This window comes from Ceratotherium simum, chromosome 8, assembly GCF_057802395.1.
Source record: "Ceratotherium simum simum isolate JZ-2026a chromosome 8, ASM5780239v1, whole genome shotgun sequence".
Lineage (NCBI taxonomy): Eukaryota > Metazoa > Chordata > Mammalia > Perissodactyla > Rhinocerotidae > Ceratotherium > Ceratotherium simum.
Window position 1 is genome coordinate 2,741,590 of NC_141907.1, and position 20,035 is coordinate 2,761,624.

Here is a 20,035-nt window from a genome sequence, read left to right on the forward strand (position 1 = left end):
AGACCTGAAGCTTCCTGCCTACGAAGGTTTGGAGAGTCCCCTGTCCCGTGTCGTCTGTGCTTGGCAGGCTGTGGCTTGGCCCGAGGTCCTGTTCATTTTAGGACCAGGGGAGAGAACAGCCCCGTGTGGGGCTCTTACAGAAGGGAGACATGTTCATGGCAGAACATGTGACCATTGCTGCCCTTGGTGGGCCTGTGTCCTGTCCTCTCAGGTTTCACTGGCCCGGCCTGCCCATGTGGGGACCGGGAGATCCATGGCACTGCTCACGCGAGGCGGGCGAGGCTGACGTGGGCTTTCCCCAGCACCTCCCCTTGCCTTTGTGAAGGGGAACAGATTATTGCAGATCTTACTTAAAAGATAATGGAAACAAGGCTGTTTAGTGCCATTTTGTGGGTGGCTCAGGAGCAAACCTCCTGGGGTACATGTAACGTTGTCCACATTGGGTTGGCCTGGACTCGAGTTGTCACACTAACACGTGTGCTTAAATACTTCCATTTGGACACGATGCCTAAATATTTTGTACCGAGAGGATCCCACACGCAGAAAAGTGCACAAGTGCGAGATTCACATGGTGGATGTTCCTGTCAAGATGGAGAGCAGCGTGCCCAGGTCCTGGAAACCCCGCTCTGCTCACCCCACTGGTGCCCCGGCCCTGACTTCCAGCACCCCCCCGAATCTCACAGATGGCATCACTTGGGAGCTCTCAGTTGCATCCTTGGCTTTTGCTCAGCAGTGGATTTGTGACAAGCATCCTTGTCATGTGTGGTTGTGGTCCCTCATTCTTACTGCTCTGTGTGTGTGTGCATGTGGCCTCATGAGGATGGGGTTTAGTCTTGGTCCAGGCTCTGTCCCCTGTACCTAGAACAACACTGGGCACATTGCAGGCACTTAGTGTATTTTGTTGACGGAATGTGTGTTTTAGAGAAGACACCTTGGTAAGAGCCCCAGTCCTCCCCTGCAAGGCTGGGCTGAGCACTGCTGGGCAGGAGTGGAGGACACATGTGCAGGTGTGGTCTGTGCTGGTCCCTGCAGAGCTGAACGGTGCCGATCTGAAGGACTGCGTGAGCAACCACAGTCTGAGCAGCAATGCCAGCCTCCCCAGTGTGCAGAGCTGCAGGCGCCTGCGCGAGAGGAGGGTTGCCAGCTGGGCAGTGTCGTTCGAGCGTCTTCTGCAGGATCCTCTTGGTGTTCGATACTTCTCTGTGAGTAGGGAGGGGTGGCGGGGCCTGAGGGCTGTCTGCACTGTCTGCTGGGGCTCCTTGAGCAGGCTTCGTTGCCCAGGCCTCAGCGCGTTGGCTCAGACGGCAAGGACAGTGGGGTGGTGGGTCACCATGCAGGCCCTGAGCAGCCCCACCGCAGGTGTCCCCTCCCCCTGCACCTGCTTCTCGCACTCGAGGCTCAGGGGATCGGGGGAGCTCCACCTCAGTCCAGGCTTAACTCTCTGCCGGAAAGCTCTCTGCAGCAAGAAGCATCAGAGCTTCTTGTAAATGCTTGGAAGCCAGCTCCCTGTTGGCAGGTCCAGCTATTAGAAAGGGATGTTCCGCTCTTGAGAAAACAGCTGTGAAGGCCAAGGCGGTCCTTAAAGTGTGGGCAGCTTTTAAGTTTATCTTGCACTGCCTTCCAGTAAATTCTGGAGAGGTGCTTATAACCCCCTGGTTTCTGTGAAATGTAAAAATAAGGAAAAAATAGGCATGAAGAAACAGTCTGAGCTCAGGAGGAGGGTAGGGCCTACAGTAACTACCAATGTATCTTTCTTTGACCATTGTGTGAAGGTTAATTGACCGTGTTTTTCTTAGGATTTTCTAAGGAAGGAATTCAGTGAAGAAAACATTTTATTCTGGCAGGCCTGTGAATATTTTAATCATGTGCCTGCACACGACAAAAAAGAGGTAAGCATCTTCCTGCCTGGGAAGTGGGATGGTTAAAGAGCAGGATGCTTTCACTGTGGGTTAGCGCCTGGTGCAGTTTGAAATGTCCACGTGAAAGTGTTTTCACATGATTTAAAAAAGACATTTCTGTTTCAGAATAAGTTTCTTAATATATATGATATTTTATTTTGCCTAAACATCATTTGCATAAATGCTTTTTGCCATAAAACTTTCATCAGCAGACGTGCTGCCACTCAGTGTGTGGAAAGAGTAATTTAAAAGAAAATCCTGGGCAGAAGAGTATCCTAATATCCATTTGTACCGCTCCACCGCACGTGCTGCACATGAGGGGCAAATAAGTCCCCCTCGCGGTCCCGGTCCATGATCTGCTCTGAGGCAGCCTGTGGCCCTCCTCCCATCACGGACGAGGCCTCTCATCAGCCTATTACACTCTGCGCGGCACGGCCTGAGTTCCCACCTTACCAAGACGTTGCTGTGTGAAGCGCCACACACGGACTACGCACACAGAGGCCCCTGTGGCGGCAGCACTGCCCAAAGCCTTTGGAACACTTCAATTGCCCATTGAAAAAAGTTAGAGAGGAGCTGATTCAGTGAAGTTTCATACTGGCTCATACTTTTATTTATTTATTTAAGCAGTAAATATTTATTGGGCCCCAAGAAAATATATTGCCAGTGCCTGGAACCCTGTTAGGCATTTGGAAGGCAGCAGTGAAACAAGCAGAAAACATGCACATGGCAGGAGCCCGTGGTCTGCGTGTCCCGCTCATTTGCGTGTTCTGTCAGCTTTCCTACAGGGCCCGTGAGATTTTCAGTAAGTTCCTGTGCAGCAAAGCCACCACTCCAGTCAACATTGACAGCCAGGCCCAGCTGGCAGACGACATTCTTAGCGCCCCTCACCCCGACATGTTCAAGGAGCAGCAGCTCCAGGTGACTGTCTGTGCCTTGGTTTCCCCCAGGGACTCCTAGCCAGGGCATGGGGTGGGTGGGGGACTCACATCTGAGCAAGAATGCTCCCAAGCAGGCCACCAGATCTGGAGGAGAGTTGCTGATCAGCATAGATGTGGGTAGAAGGCACCCTGTCTTACCTGCTGGGCTTCGGTCTCAGAGCGAGGCAGATGGGGCCTGAGGATTTCAGTCTGGCTGTGAAATAATAGGACCTGACCGTGTATACCTGTCTACAAATTACCTGTCTGTTCACACTTGTACATACACACCTGTGTGAAATCTCAGACTCACCAGTGGTGATATAGATGTATGTTTGGATCTTTTCCAATTTTGGGACATCACTGTGATAAAAAGTGTGCGTTGGACCTGATGTTATTTAGACACATGTCCCACTGGCCTCATCAGAGATTATTTCTGCTGCAAAGTCATGAGAATAATGTAAAAAAAACAAAGCGGAAGAAGGTATTTTCAAGGCAGTTCTCACTTCCTTTAGATTTCCAGTTGCTTTTGGTTTCATTCTTATTTAGCAAAGTAAAGATTCTCCAAGATTGTACGTTGGCTGTCCTGAGTCTACTCGTGGTGCTGGCTTTATAGAAGTTGTTGGAATTTGCTGATTCTGAGTGTGATCATTGAAAAGCTGGTGTGTTAGGAGAAAGAGCAATTGGATGTAAAGGAACACTGGGAAATGACTCTGAGCACTCTGGGGTGGGGGTGGGGGTCTGAAATGACATCCTTTCAGAATAGGGCCGCTTGGTGTCTGCAGGTCCCCCATGCGACCTTGCACCTTCAGGGCTGAGTATTCTAGCTACTTCTGTAACTAAACGGTGTTGCATTTGCTCTTCAGATTTTCAATCTGATGAAGTTTGATAGCTACACCCGCTTTCTGAAGTCCCAGCTGTACCAAGAATGCATCCTAGCAGAGGTGGAAGGCCGCTCTCTCCCTGACTCGCAGCAGGTCCCCAGCAGCCCGGCCTCCAAGCACAGCATCAGCTCAGACCACTCCAACGTGTCCACACCAAAAAAGGTGCCTCAGCTCCCCGCCATGCCCGTCTTCTCCCATGAAAGCCGTTCCACGGGAAAGCAAACAAACGCCCGAGTCAGCTTATTCTTTCCTTGCAGTGGATGAAAGACGCTGTTAGGACTTGGACCTTCTAGGATGTGTCTTATACTGAGGCTCTGAGTTGGGGATTCCCGCTGCTGTCAGGGCTTCACCTTCCGGCCTTGTGGGCTCTGTGCCATCCCATAGAGTACTTACCTTTACAGCTCACCTCAGCTTCCTTTGCATTTCATGTAATATTAAAACAATTTCACATTATTTTAATAACATTTTCTATTTGATGACAGTTGAGTGGAAAATCGAAATCAGGGAGATCCCTGAACGAAGAACTGGGAGACGAGGACAGTGAGAAGAAACGGAAAGGAGCGTTCTTCTCTTGGTCAAGGACCAGGAGCACTGGGCGGTCCCAGAAGAAGAAGGATCACGGTGACCATTCAAACGGTGTGTGGTATGCAGACAGGGAGGGCCAGGAGCTGAGCCGAGGCTGCTGTCCTCCAGGGCGGGGTGGCTTGAGGACGCGCCGGGGAGCCAGCTGGGAAATGGGCGCTGTGTTTGTGAGCGTGGCCTATGGGGGCAGGGCAGCCAGAGCAGAGCAGGGTGGCTTTAGGGTCTGCTGAAAAAGGGGGCAGGGTGCATTGCCACCCGCTCCCGCCTCAGGCCACGGCGCCCCCAAGGGGGACCTAGCATCTGCTCCTCTCCTCTGCGCTTCTTGCTAGAGCAGTAATAGGTACTCTTGGGAGAAAATTTGGAAAATACAACCAAGTAAAAAGAAGAAAATACAAATGTCCCCCCATCTGTCTACCCAGACAGCCTCTTGTTTTTCTGCCTAGGCTTTTCTCTAGTTATGTTAGGAATACACGAGCCTTTGTAATTTTTTTTGAAAATGTAACACCATAGTTTGGGCATCAAGTATTTTCAAAATTATAATTTTTTATTATTGTAAATCTTAAAGTCACCCATTCTAGATATTTTTTCTCTTGGTTTCTTTCTTGTATGTAAGTGAGAAGATAGTGTGAGAGGGACGGGCCTGTCCCTGGAGCCCGGATTAAGGGCCTCAGGGCTCCTGTGCCAGCTGCTGGCAGCAGCTCAGATGGGTGCTGGCTGCCGGGAGGCGGCTCAGAGGGAACAGAACGGCCTTCAGATCAGGCAGAGAAAGATGGAAGCGCATATACCAGGCACTGAAAAGCGTAAGGGGGAAGGGTTTGGAAGGATTTTCTTCTCTGGAGATTTTCAAGAAAGGGATTATTTTCCACGAAATAACCTGAAAGCTCCAGGCCTGTGGACCCCAAGTTTAAATCAGGCAGTGACCCTTATGGAGAGGGCATGGGCAGGGAGCACCTGAGGGAGGAAGGAGGGGGCGGGAGCGGCTCCCTGGACGTGGCCTGTGCTGTGCCATGTGGCTTATACAGTGTATATTCTGTCTCCTCTTCAGAGCAGCCTGCAAAGTAGGTCTTATCTTGCCCGTTTTACAGACGGCGGCTTAGGAAAGCTGTGGGCCTGGTATTGGTGACCCCACGCTCCTGGGTTGTGCTGTGGGTAATTGATGCATGTGTTCTTTCAAAAGAAAAGGCAGAGTTGTAGAATTCACTTAGTGAGAGGCCACTAAGAGCCGGACATTGCAGGGACGGAAGCAATGTTGTTAGCTAGGGTACCCGGGGAGTGGGAGAGTGATCGCCTAATGCAGTCTGTCCCTGAGCAAGACCCCAGGAGGCTGGGTCCCCATACCTGGCAGATCTTTAGAGAGCCATCTGGAGAGGGCTTTAGATTCTGGCTCCAGGGCATTCCCCAGGAACTCTGACTTGGTCTCCTGGGAATCTGTTGCTTTTGGAAGGTAGTTGTGGTTCCGAAGGTCAGTGGGACCTGGGAGTCGCTGTGTCCTCATGCCCCTCTGCAGCCCAGGCCCCTGCGCAGCAGCCTGACCGGGAAGTAGACCGTGTTGTAAACGGACCTTTCTTCATCAGAGTTCTCGTGAGCTTTAGAGTAGCCTAGGATTGCGGTTAGTTCAGTCAGTGACAGCGGGTGGTGGGGTTCTCGGTGCACTTTGGGACTCTGCAGGAAGACGTGAAACAGCCACTGGTAAGACGCAGTCACCACTGGATGTTCACTGCTGTCCACACGGGACAGTTTCCAGTGAGGCCCAGAAGCCACATGTTGAGATAAAAATTCCAGATTAAATGAAGGGAAGGGAGGGCCTACCCCAGGAGCACTCACTTGCATTTTTGGCCTGCTATAAGGCAGCAGGCGTCTGGGGGCCGGCCGCGGCCCAGGACAGAGCAAGAGCAGCGTCTCTGTGGCCTGGGCTCCAGCTGCGTGCTGAGCAGCCACGTCTGACTGTCTCGGTGAGGTGAGGCAGTGCCTTGGAAGACCTTTTCCATGTCTGCCTTCTGTCCTTCCCATATTTCTGTTCATCCTAAAGGGGTAGAGATTGGAAGATGAGAACAAATAAGTGGGGTTTCTGTATTAAGTGAGGGAAAGGGAAGCTGGCGGTGTTTGGTTTTCTGAGTCACTGTGTTTCCCCCCAAAGACCCCCTGCATGCCAACGGAGGCGTGGGCCGCAGGGAGTCACAGGGCTCCGTGTCCTCCGCAGGGAGCCTGGACCTGGTAAGTCACTGCCTGCCCCTTGTCCCAAAGGCCACAGCTGACTCACGAAGCCTGTCTCCATGTCTAGTCCCGTGGGGCACGGGGCTCGGCCGGGCCCTCCCCAGCCCAGGGTTCCTGAGCAGACGGTCGAGGAGCCCTTTGAGAGATGGGGGAGGGGCTCCTTGAACACTAAAAGCGTTTCTGGGTTTATTTTTGACATCGTTTTTTCTCATTCATTTACCATTGTTTTGCACTCTCACTAAGAGCAAACGAAATGCTGTGAAGCAGGTGCTTTGTCTTTGTCTCAGCGTCTGAATATCCTGATAACTCAGACACTCCATCATGCCTGCTCCTGCAGGGGGTGCTGGACTGAGGGGGGCTCCTCCCACCCAGACCCCAGCCCCAGTGGGTGGGGGCGCCTGCATCTTGCCTTGCGCTGTGCTCTCTTCTTACACCCTGCTAATCTGGTTGTCTGGTTGCTTGTTCTGGCCCCAATTTCCAATTAGGTGAGGGGAGGTGAGAAGGCACTGGGGAGGACCTGCTAGCTTGCTAGCTCTTGTCTGATACCAATTTTGGAAAACCTTACTGTTGCCAGCAGACTAGTCACTTGAAATTGTCAAGCAACAATGAATGTAGAATTTATTTCTTCTTCAGTTAAAGCTGTAAGGGTTACCATGTATCAGTTAGCTACTGCTGCCTAACAAACCCCAAACCCAGTGGCTTAAAACAAAGAACATTTATTCTTGCACTGTGTCTGTGGGCAGGGGATAGTTGAGGCCGTTTTGTAATCAGTCTCCCACCTGCAAACTGGTTTTCTGAAATAATGTTTGGGTGAAAAACATTTTCAGACTGTCAGGAGGAGATAGTGAGGATGAAGTGATAACAAGGCAAGTTGTCTGTTAGAAAGACATATGCAGGGGCTGTGTCAAGCGAGGAAGTGACGTTGTGACTCCGAGACCCAGAGGAGGTGTCCAGGAGACACCCAGAGGTTGGCTGCAGGGTGCACTGCCACAGGCTGGGCCCACACGCCGCCCACTTAGGAGCCCCTGTCTCTGAGCCTGGGTCCTGGTGCTGGGTGATGTGCTAAAGAGCCATTTCCCAAGCTCCTGACTTAGTTCATGAGAAATGCAGGCTGTCGAATCACAGACGCTGCTCATCTGAAAAGGCTCAGTCCCCGTACTCCAGACCACCCCCCCTCCACCCCCCAACCTCCCAACTGCCCCCCAACCCTACGGGTGTGTCTCACTCACCAGGGCAGCCCTAGTGAGTGCCTTGCAGCTGAGAGTCCTTGAGAGGGGTAGGCAGGTGAGTTGGGCCACGTCCTTGCCCAGGAGAGGCCCTTAGCACACTCTGGGCAGAAATGGTAGGCCCTCTGCCAGCAGAGGGCCAAAGAGGGAGGGAGCTGAAGCTTCCACTGTGCCCCTCACAGCCCCGCCTGCCCCTCCCAGCTTCTCATGACCTCCTGGTAGCCCCCTCAGGGTGCGTGTTCCTGCTGCTGTGCAGGCCGACTTCCTATCCATCAGTCCAGTCCTCTCAGAGAGGCCTCTGGTCCTGGGAGGTGGGGTGGGAAAAGGCAGAAAGATGACGAGAAGCAGCGAGAGAAGCAGCAGACAGGCCTCCCGGACCGGGCTGGACCTTGGGCCCCTCAGCGTGCCATCAGCCTGCCCAGTGGGTCCCCAGTCCTGCAGATAGAGGGGTGGGCAAAGGCAGGCCATGGTCACAGAGTGGCTTCAGTGGGCTCCACAGAATGACTCTGTCTGCTTCTGGGTCAGGGAGGCCAAGACAAGACCCCTGAAAACCACAACATGAAGGGCCTATCCTATTCTGAGTAGGAAAGCTAGTTACGTATGGCCTTGTAAATGTTTAGAATAAGAGATTGGAGGGTAAGATTGTGATTACAGTCATGCGTCGCTTAACCACGGGGATGCGTTCTGAGAAGCGTGTCATTAGGCGATTTGGTCGTTGTGAGAACATCACAGAGTGTCCTTACGCAAACCTAGAAGGTAGAGCCTCCTGCACACCTAGGCTTTATGGTACCAGATGTCATGTGGCGCATGACTGTGCAGTGCCCGTAGGTGAGAGAGAGAGAACTGCCTCTCCCGTGTTATCTCAGAAGCCCCACCAACTTGGCTTTTGGGCACAGTACGCTGTGTAGATTTATCGTAACGTTTTTGCGTTTACGGAGCTGGATATGGGAGTATGAGACACACTGTCGGGCCTCCCTAAGTGTGGGCAAGCTCGTGATGGCCCTTCTCTGGGCGCCCGCACACTTCCCTGTAACGCCTGTGCTGCGGCCTGTCTCCTTGCTCCCAGTCAGAGGCCAGGACCCCTGCGCCCGAGAGGGACAAGGCCGCCAAGCACTGCTGCATCCAGTTGCCTGACGGGACGTCCTGTGTGGTGCTCGTCAAGGCGGGGCTGTCCATCAAAGAGGTCCTGTCCGGGCTCTGCGAGCGACACGGCATCAACGGGGCCGCCGTGGACCTCTTCCTGGTGGGCGGGGACAAGGTATGGCGCTGCCCGGACGCTCGGGGCCCTTCCCGTGGGGTAACCTGCCCGGTCACCTGCTGCCCTGGCCTGTGTTAGGCCCTCGCGGCCAATTCTGCTCTGTGCTCCTTGTCTAAACCGTGTCTGATGGAGGCTGATCCTGAGAGTTGAGTCAGGCTGCGCAGAACCCTTTGCATGCTAATGGTGGTTTGTTTAGAGCACAGCCTTCCCCGGGTGGGCTATTTTTGAAGCTGCTCTTTTGTTCCACACAGCTGTGTGTCCCGCTGCATGCTGTGGAGCATTCCGGGGGCGCTCGCTTGCTCCCACTCTGATTTTGGTCTCTTTGTTCCTTTCCTTTGTTCCAAAGCCTCTGGTGCTGCATCAAGACAGTAGTATCTTGGAGTCTAGGGACCTGCGCCTAGAAAAGCGAACTTTGTTTCGGTAAGAACAATGCAATTGCCATGTCCGTGAGGTTTCCAGACGACTTCCCTTGCTAGCCTCTGCTTGCCAAGTAGATAGGCAGCTGCTACGTGGTGGGCTGGGAAAGGGTTGCCGACACCCCTATCCTGAGCTGGTGGGGCGGCAGCTGCATGCAGACCCCAGGAACCCAAGGGGCCAGAGGGTCACTCTCCCTTCCTGCCGCACAACCACAGTAGGGCTGCACCCCAGGGGTGGTCAGCTGGATGGCAGAGCTGGCCATCCTGTGGAGAGGGGTCTGTTCTTCGCCCGGTGTGATAGCCCTGGCTCAGCCCCACACGAAACCTTAGAGAAGCCCCCTGCAGGCCTTCTTCTTGTGCTGAAGAAGGTGTTCCATGGTCCCACCTGGGCTGAGTTGGGTGAACCCGAGGCGCTAAGGGCCATCCAGCGGTGCCGCATTGCTCTTCTCTTGAGACAGATATCTAAGTGACAATTGACATTTATTTGTAGCAAATATATTCTTGTTTCTCCCCCTCCAACCAGGCTGGATCTGGTTCCAATTAATCGGTCGGTGGGACTCAAGGCCAAGCCCACCAAGCCCGTTACGGAAGTGCTGCGACCCGTGGTGGCCAAATACGGCCTGCACTTGAGTGAGCTGGTGGCCAGACTGGTGAGTGAATGGGGCCATGGCTGTGTTCCCGGAGCCCGCACGCTCCGCACCTGCCTGCCGTGATGCAGTTGCCCTCTGATTCTCCACAAAGCGGAGCTGTGGCGTAAGCAGGGACACATGCTGGTCTTCAGTTTCTCCCCACGGCAGGCCCTGCATGGGAGAATGTCCCTCTGCTCTCCCCCTTTCTCATCCTACTGAGTGGAAATGCTTAGCAAGTTTATTTATACCCTGGTCATTCCCAAAGGGATTTGGGTTGATATTTGAGATGTGGTTTTGGTGCAGGGAAACCAAAATGAGAAACAAACAAATAAAACCCCCTGGGCCGGCCCTGTGGCTTGGTGGTTAAGTGCGCGCGCTGCGATGCTGGTGGCCCGGGTTCGGATCCTGGGTGCGCATCGAGGCACCACTTCTCCGTTCATCCTGAGGCCGAGTCCCACATACAGCAACTAGAAGGATGTGCAGCTACGACGTACAACTACCCACTGGGGCTTTGGGGGGAAAAAATAAAAATAAATAAAATCTTTAAAAACAAATAAAACCCCCTGAAATATCCCCGCCGTTTACAAATCTGATCAGATACAGAGTGCTGTTGGCACCTAAGACCTCTCAAACCCGAGGCAGCTGGCTGGCATTTTGCCGACTGCCTTAGATGCACTCTCACGTAAATCTTCTAATTCCCATCGACACTGTGTAGCTTTGAAAAATCTCTCTGGCATTTCCAAGCAGGGCCGCTGGGTTATTATGTGAACGGGTTAAGGAAGAAAACCCTCTGGGACCGAAGGAGAGCAGGCGTTGGGCGAGAGCAGAGTCCCTGTCCCAGAAACCAGAGGGCGTTTTTGGGGAGATGTCTTGGGCCAGCAAGCTCGGACCACTGAGGCCTCGTTGATGCTAAGGTCACTGCTGTGTTCCAGCATGCTCCACGCGTTTGCTTCGAAATGTGGTGATTTATGATACAATGTTTGCCTCACGTTCTCCTTCTTTAGAAAATAAACTTTATCGGAGCTATGATTTCAAGAATTTTTAGGATTTTAATTTTCTCTGAAATGGGCCCCAAAATTGTTTAAGAGCTTTGAAGTGAACGGGAGGACCATGTTAAATTGTTTACAGACATCCTGACAGTAACGTGAAGCCCCGTCCCCCAGCTCAGCAGGGAGAGCCTCTGTCCTGGAGTCCAGAATATGCCGGGTGGAGACGGATGTGGCCTGGGTTCCATGTCGGCCTCCCTGCTCTTACTCTGTTGAGATCCTAAGCAGTCACTTAACTCCTGGTGCCTCAGTTTCCCTAACTGTAAAATGGGGTTAGTCATGGTTGTGTGCTTGTGAGGTCGTCGTGGGACTTCCAGTCCCAAAGGGCTGCGGGTGGTCAGGGCTCATTTCCCTGCGGTTCCGGCTGCCAAGGCCCTCACGGGGAGAGCAGTCAGTCAGCTGCCTCAGGGTTCTCGGCCAGGGAGAGTTGGGAGCAGGGGAGAATTCTCGTGGGATGGGCTGTGACGGGTGTGGCTTTTCCTTGGACACGCTTGCTGACCCTCTTCAGTGACTGTGTGCGCCCACCTAAGCCAGGAATGTCATGAGCGAGGCAGGACCCTGCCACCATCGGTCCATTCCCTCACGCAGCGGGAGCTGCGGGGCCACGGGGCCTCCTTCAGGGGGCTGGCGCTCACGCTCCCTCTTGGCATTTGTCACTTTTATTGTTCTCCTGACTGACAGAGAATTTAAGAAGCCAAACTACAAGTTCAGATTTCTTTTTTAAACAGTGGTTATGGGCTCTGAACAGCAAGATAGTCTCCCCAAGAAGAGGGCAGGGCTCCGAGTTGCACAGCCGAGGGCGCTGCCCTCGGGCCTCGGACCCACTCCCAGAATTGTGCACCTCTGCTTCCTTGTCTGTAAAGGAGGCGTTTTGCTTTCAGCATTCACCTCCTAACGTTGTTTGAGGATCTGTGAGGTGGGTTTTTGGGGTCGTCTCATCCTGGTTATGAGCAATGTTGAGACTTATGCCAACTTGACTAAATATTTAAAAACATGAAGTTTGTGGACCAAGACGTTTGAGCATTCGCCAAGTGTTGTTCTTTCACCCCTGGATCTTTGATTTGGCGAAATGCAGGCCAGCAGCTGCCGCTTGAGTGACAGAAGCAGCCCCGCCCACGAGGATTCCTCAGGGCGCCAGCCTTCTGGGCAGCCCGGCCAGTGCTTGGAATTCTCAGTATTCCATGTCAGGAGTCTGGCCAGCCCCAAGCCCTTCCTGTTGGGCCCATGCACGTTGGCTGGGCACCTCTGGAGTGCCCTCTGAGGCAGCCCTGCTGAGGTGACAGGACCTGGGGTCACCTGGCATGAGACTCCATGAAGCCTGGGACTGTCTTGCTCTCAGCAGCTGGACCACACGCAGCTGTCCTGGAAAGTTCTGGTCTAGGTGAGTTACTCAGTGCACCGTCTCTGTCTCTAGAGTGGAGAGAAAGAGCCACTGGACCTCGGTGCCCCCATATCGAGTCTGGATGGACAGCGTGTCATCTTGGAGGAGAAGGACCCCAACAGAGGGAAAGGTGAGCAAGGCCCTGATGCATCCCCATCCTCTCGGCCTGCTCGGGTCCCCTTGACTCTACCTCTTGAGAGCCCCCAGCCCTGCTGCCCACTGGTCTCATAGTGACACCACAGATGGCCTCACTTGGGTTTAGGGTCTCATGGGGCCTGGTGACCCCCTGCCATAGCAGAGTTCAGCCCCAACTGGGCATCTGAGGGGGCCTAGGCGAGTCCAGCCCCGACTGTGGGCTGGAGGCTCTGGGCCCAGGAGCATGAGGACCTCACTCTGGGAGCCATGTGCCTCCTGATGAGCAGGACTTCCCTGAGCTGTCTTCTCAGCTGTAGGAAGGGGTGACAAGCCCTACCAAACCCCTCCACCCCAGGATTGCTCTGAGGTTCCAACATGCCCGTGTGTCGAGAGCTTTAACCAGAGTGCTCTATTCCTGGGAGGCCTCACAGTCCCTCTGCACAAGGGACGCGGGACGCTGGGGGCATCGCTGCCTGGCCCAGGCCCAGCAGTAGCTGAAATGGAGGATTGGGTGGTGTTGGTGGTCCCACTGTTCCTTGTATGCGGGGAATCAGGTAGTTTACAGAACCCTTTCCTGCGTGCTGCCTCGGCCACGACAGTCCTGCCCTGGGATGCTGGGGTCCCCACAGCCTGGTGCCTGGCCTCAGGGCCCACAGCATGACGGCTGGGGCTCAGTCAGGTCCCCCACGCCTCGCCCTGATGCCTCGGGGACCTGTGCTCCTCCTCAGGAGCACTCGGCCCTCTTCCAGGCAGAGGGCAGCAGGAAGCGCATCTCGTGGCGAGGGCTTTCTGGAACCACCTACTGATTATCTGGGTGAGGAGATGGCTTTGTAAGGGGCTACCTAAGGCAACTTGGGGCTGCCCCTTCCCTTTCCTGGCTTTGGCCCAGCGAGGGCTGTGGACCAGATGATTTCTGAGGGCTGGCTCAGCTCTGAAATGTAGCGTGGGTCACTTGTCTGTCCCCTCGGGGTGACCGGGGCATGGTGGTCCCTCTGCCCCCGGGGCTCCAGTGCCTGCTCCTTCTCCACCTCGCTGCAGAGGAGAGACTTTCCTGAGCCTGTCCTTGGGTGTAGAGAAAGCCGTGCAATCTTCTTGGGCCTGGTAACCAGGCTGGGGGGGTGAGTGGTGCAGCAGGGCGCGGGTTCTCAGAGCCCCCCCCCAGGGTCTGACAAGGTTGGACTTTCTGGCCTGTTCGTGCACAGGTGAGTCTGTGGTGGAGTTTAGGCTGGCACACGCAGTGTGTTTGCAGAGCTGCTTGTGGGCAAGAGTGCGGCTACTCCTCTCGTCGGTTCTGGGCCAGAGCAGGGGCTTCGGGCTGTGAGTGCCAGTGGAGGCCAGCTGCGGCCCTGACTGGGGGCGACAGCCGTGTGTGAAAATATGAATAAATGTGAGACTCTTCTACTTTCTAAAGAATATTCGTGCCACATAGTACATGAAGTGAGCTTTTCATTCACATGCCTCCAAAAAGTCCTAGTAACTGTAGGGTGAGACCTCTGTGCCTCCTCCACACCACCCTCACCCAGCGTCTCTTGCCCCAGACGCTGTAGGTAGAAGAGGATGCTGCTTTGTTTTGTCCTGCTTGGGGCATTTTGGCCTGTTCATACACATTAGATACGGGATATCGAATGCCGTTGGCCTCTCCCCAGCTTTGCTCTCAAAGTCAATATGAACAGGATTGTAGTTAAATGTTCAGAGGGATTTGCGATTCACTGTAATTATAAAGCTTATCTCATTATGTTCAGTATCCACAGATAAACAGAAAAGTGCACCAGTCAAACAGAATATAGCTGTAAATGCCAGTTCCAGAAACCACTCGGCTACGGTAATTCCCCTCTGCCCTTGTCCACACGGTTTCCTGGCTCCTCATGGGCAGCGCAGGGCGGACCAGGCTCCGTGCACCCACTGGTGAGCCTGTCTGTGGGCTCTCCACTCGGGGTTGGCCCTGAACCCATGGGGAGTTCTCTTCATGGTCCTTTCTGGTGCCCACGCCCACGGACCTGTGAGTCACTGACCTTCTCCCGGTCTGGGAGTGGTTGTGCTGCCATGCTCTTGGTTTTGTAATCTGTGTCATTGTGATGGGTATGTAGTCTCTGTCAATGCAATCTATATTTCAAAGACCCTTTTGTCTGTAACTGATGGATTGTGTGTTGTCATGTGTCTGAAATGTAAGTGGAACTTTGACTTTCCTTCTAATGCAGGGAGAGGAAAGAACACTAGGCAAGTCTAATTCTATTAAAATAAGAGGAGAAAATGGAAAAAATGCTAGGGATCCCCGGCTTTCAAAGAGAGAAGAATCTATTGCAAAGATTGGGAAAAAAAAATATCAGAAAATTAATTTGGACGAAGCAGAGGGTATGTGTACTTTTTAAAACTTCCACACTTCTTAGTGAATGCAATGTCCGTTTTCCAGTACAATCATTAGAACTTTCTCTGGGCTACTGGCATCAGGTGACTGAGATCTCTGTCACACTGAGAATGTGCTCCCCCCGTCAGTCTCTGGCTGTCGCTGTAACTTTACTAAAACCCCAGTTTTCATACTGAGAGCCGGGCCCCCTAGGAGCTGGGGAGCACCCGCCTGGGACAGCAGCACAGTGGTCCTGACAGGTTCCGCCTGCTCCCTCTCTCTCTGTCTCCTCCTCAGGCCAGGACTCCAACTCAGATGCAAGCTCAGTGTTACAGGGTCCACGTCACCAAGGGTCCTCACCAGCGGGGTGGGTGCCAGGCTAGGAGGAGGCGGGCCCACCAGGCCCCGGGTTCGCTGACCCCTGCTGGTCAGAGGCCCTGAGGAGGGCTGCCCTTCCCCCGGCCTGCAGGAGCGGGAGGGATGTATGTAAGAGAGAGAGGGAGAGATGATGGAAATTTCTTTTTCTTCCAAAAGCTTATAACAAAGAGAAGTATTAAAAGCAACTCAAAACTAACAGCTGTTACTGTGACTTGAATTTTAATCCAGGGAGTACTTCCTAGTCAGCTGGGCTTGTCCCAGCTCCCTGTGAAGTCCAACCTTAAAACCATAAAACCCGCTCCTTCAGCCTCTGTTGGCCACAGCGAGGCAGAGGTAACTCACGCTCGCTCTGAAGTTTGTGCGTTTCTGAGAACTGTTCAGGTTTGGGATTTTAAACTCCTCGCCTTTGTTTAAAAACTAAAAGTGTAATGTAAAGGCTAGAGAGAGCTCGGTTTAGACACCTTCTGCTTTGAATGGTGAGCTCAAATCACAATTAAAAAGCTGCCCAGGTAAGAAAAAGAAGAGCTCTGGAGGAGCGAGCCAGGGAGCTGGAAGTATGCAGCAGGTGTCTGAGGACACCTGGGAAGGTGGGAGGCCCAGAGGGGCTGTGGAGCTCCGGGCGGGAGAGGGATTCGAGGGCCAGGCGCTGCTCCCGAGCCCTGTCGGGACCACCCTCTGCCAAGAGGCGCTGACCCCAGAGGCCTGGCTTCACTCACTGCCCTCTCGGGGTCCTCCTCCTTGTCTGGGCAGGTTCGCCAGCTCCCAACGCGGGAGTGCCTGGGACTCCTGGCTCTGTCGGGCCTTAGGGTCTGGCCAGTCCCTTCCCTGCTCCTCAGAAGGGAGCCAGGACTCAGGGGTCAAGGGCCTCCAGTGGGATCAAACCTCAGCCAGAGCAGATGCCGTGCCGTTAAAGCACTGGCCGCGCACGACCACGTTCAGTCAAGGGTTTTGGTTTTTCCGAGTCTGGATTTCACACAGCTGAATCCTCAGGGAGGTGCAGTGCTGTTGGACTCCTGAACACAGGCTGTGCTAGAGGCCCGGGGCTGCCTCCGCAGTTCCGTGGGGGCAGATGGTGGAGAATGCAGACGCCCGGCCTGCAGCCCTTAGTTCAGGACGGGACGCCGTAAGGAGAGCTTTCTAGACGAGCGTTTTGTGCTGTGTCACGCCTGAGTGTGAAACTCTCTAAAACTTGCTCAATGTGGGTTTTCTTCCAATAGAGTTTTTTGAGCTCATTTCCAAAGCTCAGAGCAACAGAGCAGACGACCAGCGCGGGTTGCTGAGGAAGGAAGACCTGGTGCTGCCCGAGTTTCTGCGTTTGCCTCCCGGCCCCACCGAGCTCGCCCTCTCCTCCTCGGCCCCCGCCAAGGGCTTCGGCAAGAGGACGGCGACAAGCAATGGCAGGGAGAAGGCTCCCCGGCCCCGAGAGCCCCAGGGGCCCGCCCGAGACTGCCGCGCAAGCCCGGCGACCAGCCCCGGCTCAGCCGACAGCCCGCCCTTCTGCGCCCCCCTGACCCCCACGTCCCGCACGCAGGAAGCGGAGGCCGGGAGCGTCCAGACCATGGAGGGCGAGCACGTGGCCGACCTGACGCTCACGGGGGAGGGCGACATCAGCAGCCCCAACAGCACTTTACTGCCGCCACCCCCCGCCCCACAGGACCCCACCCCGCAGGACCCCGCCGGACCTCCGAGACCAGGTACCTCCAGGCTTGACTCCCCAGCTCACCTTTGACTCTTTGCTCCTCCACTGTCCACCCGCTGTTGTCTGCCCAGTTTCTAATAAAAAGAAGCAGCTCTGGTAAGTGAGCCATGTGCCCTGGAGGTCTATCTGGCAAGGCACTGCAGCGTGCCCTCCTCCTCCTCGGTTGTATTTATTGTGGCTGCCTCTGCCTTTTCTAGAAGGAGGGCATCGGGAGGCAGCTGAGGTCAGAGTGCGGTCAGGAGGGTCGTGGAGGGCCCGGAGGGATCGTTCAGGTGTGGTGTGATGCTCTGGATAGGGCGCGGCTTGTGAGCGGCTCCCGCACCCGGACAGACACCGGCGCTCCCCTCGCCTCCTCCTCAGTCCCGGGTCCGTTAGCCACCGAGCAAGGCCCTGGAAATTTATGTGTTACTTTTAAAATTTGGATAGCTAATATTTTTAGTGTTTTAGTCTCAAGACTGAAAAAAACAATAGTATTCGTTGTGAGCACATAAGTCAAGCTGCCCGTGATTTAGAATAGGACGGCGCTCGCGGACACCGTGGTCCACCTGCGGGGGTGTTCACACTCCACCCACTCGGTCACACAGCAGGCGTGTGGGCCCACATCGCCAGGCAGTGGCTCAGCGCCCAGGGCATCAGAGCAATTTCTGTGGGGGGTCCCTGACCTCAAATAGTCCAGGCGTTTCTCTGAATGGAAGCATGAATTTAGTGTGTGAAGGTGAACGGAATGGCTGGTGGCAGGAACTATCCCCGAGAACCACAAATGTTGGAAGATGAAGCAAGGCTCCCAGCCTCCTGGGAAAGCAGCCTCCAGGAGCAGCTCCACGCCCTGCCCCGCCCTCGGGCCACGGCCTGTGTGCCTGTGTCCCAGGGTCCCCACGATGCAGGCCAGGAGCCTTTTCAGTGTACGCTTTCAGAGCCCCTGGCGGCTGCCCTTTCTCCTCTATGTGCTCCATGATGCATGGACACTTTTGGTGATCTGCTGTTGGGGGCGACATGGATGCCCCCGTTTGCTCGGGCCCCTGGTCCAGGATGCGGACGGCAGTCTGAGCCCTGCCCCAGGATCAGGTCTTGTCGGACCTGCAGCCCACGTCTCGATGGGGAGCCAGGGGACATTTGTCACTGTGTTCTGTACATGTGTACACATCCGGGCACTTTGGAGGACAGGAGCCGTGTGGGACAGGCTCCCCTGGCGCCTTCCCACCGAGACAGCGCGTGGACACAGAACCAGGAGAAGCACGGCGTTCCCCTGCGTGTAGCCCATCTGCACACCTGCGCCGCGCCTGACTTTCCCTCTGCGCTTTGCTGTAGATACCCGTGTGGAGTTTTCACCTGTGCTTTGAGTCTGTGTTCTCCCAAGAGTAATAAACTCTGATCTCATCATTGGACTGGTTTAAAACTCTTTTCTCATTTGAAAATTTGTTTCCACTTTAAAAAACTGTAGATGTATTTTAATCCAGGGAAAATGTTACATATTTTAATGGAATTCATTGGGTTTACCTTAATATACTGCCTTTTAAAAACCTACCATTCACTTGACAGATATTCTTGAGCGCTTCATATACACCCACAAACACCACTGTGCCGCGGCCGCAGTGACGAGGAGGGCAGGTTTGACAGTGGGGGCCGCCGACCCCGGGCCACCACGAGGGCAGGAACGGGGAGTTGAACACACGGGGCTGTGGCCTAGTGTGCCAGGGGCCTCCTGCCTGAGAACACAGGGCAGGCTTGGTGGTATGGCCTCCCCCGTGTGCTGTCGCCTCCAGGAGAGAAGACTGGCCGTCAGGCGGTGGTCAGTGAGCAGTAAGGCCCAGTCCTTCCGGCTTGCTCCTCATCAGCCTGAGGCCGAGCTTGGCTGGCCGGCCCGTGGTTGCCCTGTTCTCAGCTCCTGTGGCGTCGGGCCCACACGGTTTCCCCACTCGGGGCTCAGTCTTCTGAGCCTAACAACCTAACAACCATCAGCACCCAGGCCAGGCGCTTCCCATTCCCCAGGCTCGTCCCTCGGGGATATCAGCGCCCTCTGTGCACTAGTTGTCCCTGACATGTTCAGGGCAGAGGGGGCTGGCACCAGCCATGTGGGAAGGCAGGTCTTCCCAGCGCTCTGGCAGGCTCTTCCTGACCACCACTGGCCAGGACCAGTTCCATGGCCACTGCTAGCCCCCCAGCCCCCTGGGTTGTGGGGACCCTGAACCCTTGGCTCTCAGGCTGTCCTGAGCAGGAGAGAGGGTGGGAGGGTCTTGGCCACAGGCCAGTGAGCTGGGCCATGAGGAGCTGTGAAGGGTCTGTGATCCATCCAGTGTCTTCAGAGCTGACGAGCCTGTCTGCTGGGAGGGGCCTCGGGACTGAGCTGCTTCTGTGCAGCACAGTCTAGAGCCAGCCTGACCGGGCAGCAGTGAGGAGGCCTCGGAGTGAGCCCTCGCCTACAAATTCTCTGGCGGAGAGTCACTTGTCCACGGAAGCCTTGTGTTGGTTGCCTCCACGTTGCGATGCAGGGAAACCCACACCTGAGACTCCTCCATCCTATTGACGAGGTCTCTTAGACCCTTGGGCCAGGGCGCGTGTGGACTGAGCACCACGTTGTCTCTCCCAGGTTGGGAAGGCGGGTTTCCTCCAGACTTACTCTCATAGACCCTAACAATTGCTGTGGAGTATTCTTAGCAGCGTGGAGGCCACTGTGGATTCTCTGTCCAGGGTGAGAAACACAATGTGGGGATGCTCCTTGGATCCTCCAACCTACAGCCATGTCTGGACTGTGCAGCTGGTTGGGGTGATGCCAGCAATGTGCCCCCAAGTAGGAAGGGTCTGCCTCTGAGAGCCACGCTGCTTGCCCACCTTGGCCCTTGATCCCCAGCGCTCACGTACGCAGAGGCCTGTCAACGCCCTGTGTGGCCAGAGGATAGAGATATTCAGAAGGACGTGTGGACCGAGAACTGGGCCTCTGGTGTGAAGTGCTCCTTCCAAAGGCACAACCTGAAAACCTATCCTGTGCTTGTTTTCATCCTAATTCCCAGCTGCCTTCCTAACTGGGACCTAT

At 54.8% G+C, this 20,035-nt stretch overlaps 1 protein-coding gene across 9 annotated transcripts in view; it reads left to right on the plus strand.

The window, feature by feature from the left end:
• Positions 1-20,035, plus strand: part of RGS12 (regulator of G protein signaling 12) — a 131,729-nt gene that overhangs the window by 104,434 nt on the left and 7,260 nt on the right. For 6 of the 9 annotated variants that reach the window (XM_087434846.1, XM_087434849.1, XM_087434848.1 and 3 more), the window contains 13 exons: positions 1,033-1,202; positions 1,797-1,889; positions 2,673-2,816; positions 3,679-3,858; positions 4,179-4,332; positions 6,416-6,492; positions 8,785-8,976; positions 9,323-9,396; positions 9,916-10,042; positions 12,482-12,578; positions 14,326-14,405; positions 14,782-14,935; positions 16,523-16,999. In XM_087434846.1, the coding sequence (XP_087290972.1) occupies positions 1,033-1,202; positions 1,797-1,889; positions 2,673-2,816; positions 3,679-3,858; positions 4,179-4,332; positions 6,416-6,492; positions 8,785-8,976; positions 9,323-9,396; positions 9,916-10,042; positions 12,482-12,578; positions 14,326-14,405; positions 14,782-14,935; positions 16,523-16,999 (2,019 nt within the window). Of the gene's footprint in view, positions 1-1,032; positions 1,203-1,796; positions 1,890-2,672; positions 2,817-3,678; positions 3,859-4,178; positions 4,333-6,415; positions 6,493-8,784; positions 8,977-9,322; positions 9,397-9,915; positions 10,043-12,481; positions 12,579-14,325; positions 14,406-14,781; positions 14,936-16,522; positions 18,387-20,035 lie in introns of those variants that run through there. The other 3 variants (XM_087434850.1, XM_087434852.1, XM_087434851.1) reach the window with 3 other exon arrangements.